The following is an 11,188-nucleotide window of genomic DNA, read 5'->3' as shown; positions in this document are numbered from 1 at the left end:
AAACCTAACCCTAAAAAAATTTGTGTTTATCTACCATTTTGTGGGGTTGAAAGAGAAAAATTTCCTTCACTATGAATCCATCTTCTATCTTCAATTTGGATAAATTTTGTAAGTTGGCATGTGTTTCTTCATTTAACATACTTCTGGAGAACCTGTGATGGTTAATGAGGTGAAGACGCTTTCCTGCTTTTTAAAGAACAGATATAGGACACAATTCATCGTTCACAATTTTTACTCGGAAGTCCAACTAATTACACCAGTTGAGCTATAAGGCAGGCATTGTTTGATCATTATTTTGTATAAATATGACTTCTTTACTCAACAACCAAGGGAAACAAATTTCGTACCACCTGCCGTTCTGCGTTTGTTAGGTGTCAAACAAAGCTGAAGAAAATTCTGTGCCTAGATAGAAGCACAAGCAGCCCCTAGACAAGACGAGAAGTCAGGTTCGGAGATGGGATCCCCTTACGGACTCAAGAAAGAATTCTCATTCACCTTCAGATGGAATGCGTGAAGTGTAAATGAGGAAAAGTTCTTTCATGCAGCGGTTGTATATTTCACGTAAATGAAAGGGCGGGAATAATCGCTACACCTAATTGCGTCCAAGAACCCTGTCTCATGGACAATAATGACTACTAAACAAGGAAGCAAAAGTGACAATTCGATTAGAATTACCTTCATTGAGTTATCACATACGAAAATTGTGAAGCAGCTGGTAAATACAGATTACCCAGAGCTCAGGAAACTTGAAGCCATTTACTTAACCGATGTGTCCCACTCATACAAAAGCCATGGGCAATGAAAATAATACAGAATTAAATGCTATTCCCAAAACTAAACTTCCAGAGAAATTCTCAGTTCTCATGAAATGTATTTTTCCTGCTGCTCTTGAAGAACCTTTGCTGAAGACTTAGCATCCAGATATAGGGTATCCACTTCCTCTAGGTCAGCCTACAAAGTATACAGATAATAACACACTTATTTTGTTAGTGAAAAGGCTTGAACAATTACTTCAAGCACATAACACATTGTCAAATTTGTAACTACCTTGCAGATTTTGTCTCTGCCATTCATTTTTGCCACAATGCTTGCAGGCGATAAGAGTTGAACAGCATGCCTGAGGAAATAATGAAGTAAGCAATAAGCATCATTCAGAGTGAATCAGAGTTAACAAATCAAAAATTTATGCCACCTTAAAGATGTTCGTTGTCCTATCTCTCCAAGGTAAGCCAAACTGTCGTCATCTATAGCCAATTCCTCCACCTGTGCACGAATCACTAAGATCTGGTTCAAGCATCAACCAATAGAATAATCAGTAGTTTGGTACTTGAGAAGATGATCGGGCATAAAAAGAGAAATTTTATAGACAACACGCAAATGAAATTGATATAGACCTTTATCATCTCTTCAAGATCATAAGTCTGTGTTCGGATAATTACCAACCGGTCCAACAAGTCAACAGGTATTCCATGAGGACTAGCCATATCAGTCCCTCTGCACAGTAACATATCCATGTTCAGAAAGCAAGACACTATAGTGAGCACACTGATGATTCTAGGAAATTCCTTTACAATTAACATGGAAAGATAGGTATGGCCTAGTTATGCTTTTATGCTAACAGCGAGCATACTAAAAGGCATGGCCTAGTTGTTGTGCAAATTACAAGTTTCATACCTTACATTGCAAATTCCTCTATTGGTGGCAAATATTACTATTGGAGATAACGAGCTCTCCAAAGCACGATTCAAGTACGAAAAACACTCCATATCCAGCATATGTACCTGTTGGTCAAGATTCAAAATTATAAGTGATTTGGACAGACGAAATAGTTCTAAAGGACTTGAAAGAGAAAAGAACCTCGTCAATGAATAAAACTCCAGGTACAAGCTCCGCTACACCTTCATCAATGTACCGATTAACAACCTGTCATCAATCATAAAGTAAATTAAACATTTTCCATCACCTTTATTTTATAGCTAATGAAAATATTATTGAAGGGAAAGAAACTGCTAAGGAGGTGCGAGAAATGGGTTTAGGATTTAGTCAGAAAGAGAATAATTTATTTAAACTTATTAATTAAAATAATTTATTTGCAAGACGAGTACACAACAGTATAAGAAATGCCCCACCCAAAGATTTGAGAAGAGAAAAAGTTAAAACCAGAAATTAAAAGATGAAGTTCTAAAATCAGTATATTTCCAAAAGCAGCCTAGATATGCAACAAGAAACTACATTTATCTGGAGCATGATAATATATGGATAAAAAAAGTGAGAAAGGGCATATTTGTCACAGCGGTATGACTGTCACAGGCTACGTTTGTGTTGCAAGGGCAAAACAGAATCAATGTAATCAAGCCCAATTAGATGGAATTTAAAGCTGACGTTGATCTGATCTGAAGTATGTCAATGTCTTGGAAACTCTTTATTGGTTGACCTCTCAGAACCATTAGTAATTTGTCAACAGGCTTTTACAAATTTACCGAAGAAATAAGCAAGGAACCGTTTCACCAGGAAACCATATCTTAGGTTCCTTACAACAGAAAATACATTGAGTTGGATCAACATTTCCTACACATTCATAAGATTGTACCTTATTTATTTCTTGTCGCAACTTGTCAGTAATTTCAGTTTTCCTTGGCTTCATCATCTGACCCATTAGAGATAATATGTCTTGCCCACCTTGAGGTCGAGCATTTGCAGCATCCAGATCATGTAGTGTTACATCCTGTTAAAGAGAGTTACATAAGCAAACAGAAACTGAACATCAACAGAAAAGCAGATTATATGCAAAGCATAAAAGTTGGAATCCGTTAACAAAAATTGAACACAATAATAACTTAAAGAAAACATGAAGAAAAATTGGTCAGAAACACCAGTGTTAAGGATTTAGTAAGATATGCCTATATATGGTAGTTCAGATGGTATTCCAAGAAAATGTTAAGTTTCCATTTCTACTAGTACCAAGTTATCAGGCCAAAAATCCTTAATAATCATTTCATGGGTGGACTGCAGTGCTCAAGTCCAACTACTTAGCAGACAACTAAACTTTTCAGCATGTTTGGAGAATCCAGTTTCCTATATTAATCAAATAAACAGAAGTAGGAATGCACTTTTTGGGAAATATCTGGACCATGCGGGGATGATACACATTCCTTTAAAAAAGTAGTACCCAGAGCCAGCAAGAACTTTCCACCGATCAACTTGAGTAATTACTAATAAGGCTACTAGCCAATAGAAAAACCCATCCAAGACTAAGTATGATAAAATGGGTGCTACCATCATCACAGAGAACATTTACAAAGAAACACACAGTTCACATAGAACAAACCTGCACAATCTCCTTCTTTTTGTGAACCTCTCCTTTTGGAAGTGGAACATACTCTTCTGCTTCCAGATCAAATTCTGTAGCAAAAGCATCACTTCTACCCACTCTTTTTACTGCTCCACTATTTGCTTCAATGTATATAACATCACCAACAGCTACCTGCATGTTGTATCAGGAAAGTGGTATCAAAAGAACAAATGGCCCAAAAATAAAGTGTACTTCAACACGAAGATGTTAAATAATCAACTAGGCAAAACAAATAGTTTTTTTATTCTTCATTCATACACAAAAAATAAATGATAACAGGAGGACCTTACCTTTTCCTTAATCAATGCATCATAAATGGTGGGATCCAACTTCAGTTGCTTGGTTCCTTTAACAGTTTTTAATCCAATGATGACGTGGCTGATGCTTTTACCATAACCACCTGTAACACTCTCTGTTTCTTCTGGTGTGAGTTCTGTCACCTAAAATGAAACTATCAAAACATCAACTGAAACCAACCAACTCAAATATAAAAGTAACATTATCACACCAAATTATTTACAAAATATTTGATATCATTAGAAACTTGCCTCTCCTTCATAGACCTCTTTATTTTCCTTGATACGCAGACCAATAGCTCGTCTAAAATTTTCCATTAAAACCTCAGTTTTCTTTACTTCTGATGAATATACTTCTGATCCAACCATTGGGCAGAATGGAACCTGCAAACAAGAACCATTAACCATTAAGAAAAAAAACACTATCCCTAATGGAATATGAACCAAGAAATCTCATGAAACATCAGATTACTAATTAACATTACATTTCAGATAACAGACGAAAAACGTGAGGAATACCTTACTCCCAAGCTCCTGGGATATTCCAAGAGCCAGTGCTGTCTTTCCAGTACCAGGAGGTCCAGCCAGTAAAAGTGCCCGACCAGCCATCTTCTTCTGTCGTATCATATCAACAACAAGACCAGCAGCTTCTCTCGCTTCCCCCTGACCCACAAAGCCAGCGGCCCAAGGTATTGCTCTTCCATTGGCCTGGAATAGAATGACACCCAAAAACCCAAATTATATTGTCATTCACATGGAGATCACTCCAGAAAACAAAATGAAAAACTAAACCATGGTTATACACAATTGGAGTTAAGCTGACATTAATCTCCTGATTTTGAAATTTAAAGAATAGATTTATGAACCATTTTTATGCCTCCAGATGGCAGAAAAACTGACGTTTTAAACTTCTCCATTTCATTAGTTGGTTTCTTTGCTGCCAGGAGTATATTTACTTACTACACTACCATGAATACAGCATCATCTGAAGATAAAGCATCGAACTCTAATTTCTAACACAACCACATGGAGTGTGAGTGTTATAACAGACGGCATTTTTTTTTTTTTTTGGCAAGAGTAAAACATGAAGCATTAGCAACAAACCGTTTATCTCTGATACGCATGCCCATTCAGTGTACTAAATAACCTAACATTTCAGCAAATAAACGAGGAATGACAGTAAAATGTAGTGCACCTAACAAAACCTAAAACCATAAACCCTAAAATCGAAAAAGGCAAACTACTTTACAACAGGAAAAAGGAAGAACCTTCAAGATAGCTTTGAAATATACTACAAGACGACATATGTTTATGGGTAATCAGTATTTAGAACAAAAACAAATAAATAGAGAGAGAGAGAGAGAGAGAAAGACCTCAAGACCAAGGCCTTTGATGTGGGTATGAGTGGCTATGCGGTTCTTCTTGGTGGTGGACTGAACCTCTTCTATCCTCACCTTGTCCATAAGTTGCAGTGGAGCTGTGAGGCCTCTCTCTCTCACTTTTCTTCAATGAAGCTGCTTTGGTTTCTCCAAAAAGAAGCGATCAGGTAAAAGGGTTATGTTGCTGTGCATCAGGGCAAAAAGGCCATTGTACTGTTCATTAGTCAACATAATCAAGAGGGCAACCGGTTAAGTAGGGGCACAAACATCATTTCACTATTCCTAATGAACAGTCTAGAACAGTAACTCGGATTTAGTTTTAGTATATACTAGCCTCCCTGCACGCGCTTCGCTTTTTTTTAACGACGCACGACTTACAAAGTTTTCTAAATATTTTTTCGCAATTGAATTTATATAGACGCCGTTTCAACAGTTTCATATTTTAATCGCACCCGTGTGATATATCGTCGTCCTAAAGTTTTCCTTTATCGCCGGTATTTTTCTAGACATCACATCTTAAAATACGGGCGATAAAGGAAAATTTTTAGGACAACGATATATCATACGTGTGCAATTAAAATATGAAACTGTTGAAACGGACATCTATATAAATACAATTAAAAAATATTTACTGAAACTTTGTATGTTGCGCATAGCGCGTGTGATTAAAAAAGTCTCTCAGACGCACTAAGCGCGCAGGGAGGCTCGTTTGTTTATTAAATGCTATTTTAACGGTAAAAAAAAAATCCAACGGTTGAAATTTAAATCCAAAGATCAAAATAATATTTTAACTTAATCTATATAATATTCAACATCAAAACTCACCCCAAACTCTATAAATACCCACTCATTTCTCAAATAATCTACCAAAAAAATTATATTTGTAGAATTTCAATTTTTTAAGGTCAAATTCTTCAAAAAATTAAATTATGAAGTTATTTAAAACGATTAAATGAAGAAAAGTTATCCATAAAAAAAAAAAAAAACTTAAACCATCTTAAACAATTTAATAAAGTTGTGGACTTAAAATTTGAGTCCGGAGGGTTGAAAGAAAAAACTATTTGAGTCCGGGCAAAACCCAAATGGTTAATTTTTGGCAGGGGAAAATTTGGGTTTAGCCCCAAATGGTTTGGAGAAGGCCTGAGGTCATATTTAATACAGATCATTAGATTAATCCAACGACACATATAATTTCTAATTTAAACCATCACTCATTCTCCTTACCTTTCCCAAACTCTTTAGATTGAGCACTGCAATAAACTTGTCTTATCTCAAATAACTTTTCAAGATTTAACTTGAAATTTCATATCCGGAAAGTAATAGGAGTGGCAGCTTTCAATTGAAACAAAAAGAAACCCTAGAAACCCAAAGTCTTATTTTCCTGGAAAACTCATACTCCACTGCTTTCTACTGTTGATTTAACAAATGCACCAGTAAACTATGCGAAGAGCTCAGAAGCAAAACTGAACTGCAGAAAAGCATTTTACGATTTCCGTGTCCAACTATATTCGAGAAAAACTAACTGGAGGAAAAACCACAGTAAATTACGCATAGAATACTCGCCAAATAGATGGAAGTCTAAAACGTTAAATAAATAAAACCCAGATACAATCCCCAATCTGAAAAACCATATCTACGGGTACGGGGATTATTTAACTAAATAAGTAAAGAAAGAGAGAGTGAGTGAGTGAGAGAGTGAGGGAACCGAACCTAACACCGCCTGTGCAATTGAGGTAATGCTGATCCAGTAGAGAACTGAAGTGTGCAAACCCTAAATCGTTTTGCCCTGTTTATTTATTTGTTCTGTTTCTGATGAAAAACCCTAGCCACAACGCCTAAAAGACGCGCGCGCCTCTTCCTCTCGCCTCCTTTTAAAGGTTCCCTCGTCTGATGTGACAGCTATATTTCCCCTTTTTAAATTTTTGGGCAAAATTGTAAAGACCTCCATTTTAAAGATGATTGCCATTTTTCCTTTTTCTTTATGGATATTATTTATTGATATAAGACTTAATTTTATGAATAACTCTGCTATATTTATTGATATAACACTCCGATGAGAGAAACTTATATGTAACTTTGTTTGTTATGTAGCATTAGCTTCTCCGCACGCGTTTCCGCGCATGTGAGATGCATTTTTTTATAAAAAAATTAAATTTATTTTAGAATTAAAAAAATAATGGGTAATTGTGTTCCATGAAAATAGGATTCATTATCTGTTTTTTTTTAATTTTAATTTTTTAAAATATGAAAAAATGTGAACTTACCATATTATTCTCATTTAATTAATAATTTTAATTCTTAATGTTTGGATTAACTAAAAACATTTTTTGATATTTTGAATGTTTTACCATTCTCTGCATTTTTGTTTATATAATTTTGGAATGGTTAAAATCATTTACGAGGAGAAGCATCTCACACATGCTTATAAAGAGACTCCTCGTATGAGGACAAGATTCTGAACATCATATGTAACTTTCACAGCAATTGAAGAAGGTAAATTACATAACCAAACACAAGGATTTAAATGATGTCTAGCATTTCCTAAAGTATCTACTAACATTAGCTCCCGGTAAATATGCTAAAGAGAATAATGTATGGTTTCTATACCATCCTGTGTTTTTACATCAAGTCATTGCTTTTGAGCGGACTAATTTCATGTATTTAGCTCACTTGCCCATATGTAACGCTTCAGTCTGAGTGATGAGGCAGAAGGCAAAACCAACAAAGCAAATAAATTAAAGGCAAGAGCTTCTGGTCACAAGAAGATAATTATTTTAGGAAATAATGGTCTTTATGCTTACTGGTCTTCTTTTTAGATCAAGAGGCGCACAACATTTACATCTTGTGTAGGAAGAATTGGGAAGAAACCATCTCTCTCTCTCTCTCTCTCTCTCTCTCTCTCTTCAACAGAAAAATGAAAGTATAGCTTGACTTCTGATCACAAGAAAACGATTATCCTAGGAAATAATCATCTTATATTTAGTAAGACTTGGCCTTATAGAATAAACCATCCCTCTCTCTTTCTCATCGACATAAGAAAATGAAAGAAAGCATAGTTTTGTACCCAGCCCCTGGTTCTCACCAAATCATCTCCATGGTAGAATTAGCAAGGTTAATCTCCCAACACCATCCCAACTTGCCCATAACGATTCTACTCACAAGTTCCACACCTTTTGAAACCTCCACCACATCCTCCACTTACATCAACCTCATCTCATCTGATCAAAACCAAACCAACCCCAATCTCCCAATCTCCTTCTTCACCCTCCCCTCCCTCCATCTTCACCAATCCCACATCGAAAACCCTGTAGAATCCGCAATCGAATTCATGCGTCTCAACATCCCCAATGTCCTCCAAGCCCTCGAAACCATTTCACAAAGTTCAAAAGTCTTAGCCTTTATCACCTCCTCTGTCCACCACCCATATGACCCTCAAATCCCAACGTACTTCTACTTCACCTCCTGCGCCTCTGCTCTTGCTCTCTTTCTCTACCTACCCATCATCCACAACCAAACACCCAAGAGCTTCAGAGACCTAAACGCCGCCGTTCTCCACTTTCCCGGATTGCCACCTCTCCGAGCCTCCCAAATGCCCTTGCCTCTTCTCAACCGCGGAGGCCCTGCGTACGAGTACTTTCTCAACTTCGCTGCTTGTCTTCCAAAATCACAGGGAATTATAACGAACACCTTCCAAGCACTCGAGCCATCTGCAATCAAAGCCATAAGCAATGGTTCTTGCGTTCCAAATCATCAAACCCCGCCAATATTCCACATCGGGCCATTGAATTTCGATGCTAAAAATCGGGCTTCAAGTGCCTGTGAAGACAGGTCAACTTCAACCAAGTGTTTGATGTGGTTGGATGAGCAGCCGAGCCAGAGCGTCGTCTTCTTGTGCTTCGGGAGCAGAGGTGCGTTCTCCGAAGCACAATTAAGCGAGATTGCCATGGGTTTGGAGAGAAGCAAACAGAGATTCTTGTGGGTCGTGAGAAGCCCTCCGGGTTCGAGCTCGGTAGAGCCGGATCCGGAGATTCTGCTACCCAAAGAGTTCTTGGAGAGGACCAAAAACAGAGGCCTGGTAGTGAAGTCGTGGGCTCCACAAGCTGCTATTTTGCGCCATGGATGTGTAGGTGGGTTTGTGACTCATTGTGGGTGGAATTCAGTGCTTGAAGCAGTGACCTACGGGGTGCCAATGGCGGCGTGGCCCCTGTATGCAGAGCAGGCGGTGAATGGTGTTGTTTTGGTGGAGGAGATGAAGCTGGGGATACCAGTTGAGTCAAAAGAAGGGTTTGTGAGTGCAGAGGAAGTGGAGAAGAAGGTGTCGCTGTTGATGGATGAGAAAAGTTTGAGAGAACGAAGTCAAGCTATGAAAGCAATGGCTTTGGCTGCCTGGAACAACGGTGGGTCTTCGTTCACTAGTTTTTCTAAGATGGTAACTTCTTGGAAGCAATAGTAGTGCCACGTTCTGTTTGATTGAATTTTTTTTTTGGGTCAACTTCTGTTTGATTGATTGACCATAGCACTTGTGCAATTTTCTGGTTTTATGTTACTCAAACTCATCAATAACTTTTCTTCAAGGATAGGCGGGTTAGGACTCAAGTTCGAGTCTCTCTTCTTGTAAATTAGATTAAGTAATTTAGATTATAACTTGTTTTTATAAAATAAATATTCTTCAAAAAGTACCCAAATTTTAGGAGTAGTTTCAAATTAGTACCAAACTTTTAAATGACTATGTGGCAAACGTAGGCCAATCTTTGTGTTGATGTGGACTTAAAAAGTTAATAAAAACCAAATTACATTTTGAAATAATTAAAACAAATTAAAAGTACAATTTATAAATATTATAAATTAAAAAAATGCAAATAAATAAAAACACAGCCCACTGTGCCTCCAACACGACCCCATCCCCATCTTAGCCTCAACCCTAGCCACCTCTCCCCATCCCATCCCCACCATGACCCATCCTCCATCCTCGGCCTAACTCTCCCACCTACAGCAGTTCTTAGAACACTTCTACTCATTTGTCATGACAAAGGGAAATGACAAATAAGGTTACTTATTTACATAAATGGTATGTCCTAGCAATTGATTTTTTGCTTTTCCACCTATTATCATGGCAACCCAAGGAAAATTACTATTCACATGAGATTAATTTTATTTATACGTATGAGATTAATAAATAAAAAATTGCTAGGTATTTATAATAATTTTTTTTGAATGTTTTTCAAATTTTTTATTTGTTGTTGTCAGCACCATCAGGCAACATTTGGGCTGATCTTGCCTTCAGCTAGCCCAATCTTGGTGGAGCCGACCTCCTGCACGGGCTAGATTTGCTTGGTGGAGTGGGTTTTTGTAGCTCAAGGGGTCTTTTGCCATGGCAAAACAAATAGCTGGAAGTGCTTTTACTAGTGAACTACACCTTTTTTGAGTTTATAAAGTCTTTTATTTCTAACATTATTCATAAGAAATGAAATTTTCGTTCGTGGTTATATTTTATTTACTATTTATTCTTGATAGCACTTAAATATTGCAATGATTTAACAATTTTAACATAATACTTTATTTATTTTATGATTAAAATAATTTTTAGTTGTGAAGGTTAGAAAACATATTAAACACAAGAATTATATAAGTGAAAGTGAAAATGAAATTGCTTTTCTTTTTACCAAACACTTGAATAGAAAAATAATTTCAACGTATGCCATTTTTAGTCATTAGACGCAACTCACAACACTTTTACACAAAATTTATCAAACACTCATAAACTGATAATTGTACCAACAACACTTTTAACAAAAATATTATCAAAAGCCAAACTGTTTTTTCTCATAGCTGATTTCTCTCACAATAAATCTGGCAGTGATTATTTTCACACCATAACAATGTCATACTAGCCTTTAATGTAGCAATTCAATTTGTCGATACCATTGGGAGATGTATGTGTACCTTGCTTTATGGTAGAAACCTCTTGAAATTTTCATACTTTACTAATCCGTAATTAGATGAAGAGGAATATTGATGATGAATTGAACTGATAATGAATTGAATTGAGGAGTCGTCAGAATCCAAATTCCATTGGAGTTGTTTACTAAACTATTTGGATTCAGGGATTGGAATTGTACTGATTCCATATAAGTTGTTTATTAAATTCCCCTGAATTAGAA

At 36.6% G+C, this 11,188-nt stretch overlaps 1 protein-coding gene and 1 pseudogene across 4 annotated transcripts; one reads left to right on the top strand and one right to left on the bottom strand.

Moving 5' to 3' along the window:
* Nucleotides 1-644: 644 nt before the first annotated feature.
* Nucleotides 645-6,916, bottom strand: RIN1 (P-loop containing nucleoside triphosphate hydrolases superfamily protein). 3 transcript variants are annotated; one of them, XM_008231504.3, is made up of 13 exons: nt 6,738-6,916; nt 5,022-5,162; nt 4,168-4,356; nt 3,901-4,032; nt 3,643-3,792; nt 3,329-3,484; nt 2,591-2,725; nt 1,858-1,923; nt 1,675-1,781; nt 1,395-1,494; nt 1,193-1,284; nt 1,048-1,117; nt 645-951 (listed from the first exon to the last, which is right to left on the bottom strand). In XM_008231504.3, exons 2-13 carry the CDS (start codon nt 5,109-5,111, stop codon nt 862-864), a joined length of 1,377 nt encoding a protein of 458 aa, XP_008229726.1. In that variant the 5' UTR covers nt 5,112-5,162; nt 6,738-6,916; the 3' UTR covers nt 645-861. The 3 variants fall into 3 exon arrangements, with proteins under 3 accessions (XP_008229726.1, XP_008229714.1, XP_008229720.1); XM_008231492.2 differs by having other exon boundaries at nt 5,022-5,211; nt 6,738-6,901; XM_008231498.2 differs by having other exon boundaries at nt 5,022-5,240; nt 6,738-6,876.
* An 870-nt stretch (nt 6,917-7,786) lies between these two features.
* On the top strand, nt 7,787-9,604 carry LOC103329047 (UDP-glycosyltransferase 88B1 pseudogene; annotated as a pseudogene). The gene has a single exon (XR_016123237.1). The product of XR_016123237.1 is annotated as a UDP-glycosyltransferase 88B1 pseudogene (transcript).
* Nucleotides 9,605-11,188: the final 1,584 nt, after the last annotated feature.

This window comes from Prunus mume, linkage group LG1, assembly GCF_029339155.1.
Source record: "Prunus mume cultivar Tortuosa linkage group LG1, ASM2933915v1, whole genome shotgun sequence".
Taxonomy (NCBI): domain Eukaryota; kingdom Viridiplantae; phylum Streptophyta; class Magnoliopsida; order Rosales; family Rosaceae; genus Prunus; species Prunus mume.
This window is presented reverse-complemented; position numbering and strand designations above follow the sequence as displayed.

Bases quoted from the DNA above. Each gene is read 5' to 3' on its own strand.
- RIN1 (XM_008231504.3), bottom strand. From the start codon at position 5,111: ATGGACAAGGTGAGGATAGAAGAGGTTCAGTCCACCACCAAGAAGAAC. The intron at 4,033-4,167 runs GTATTCCTCACG...TCTTGTTTGCAG, and splicing joins CCCAGGAGCTTGGGAGTAAG to GTTCCATTCTGCCCAATGGT. The intron at 3,793-3,900 runs GCAAGTTTCTAA...GTTTCATTTTAG, and splicing joins AAGAGGTCTATGAAGGAGAG to GTGACAGAACTCACACCAGA.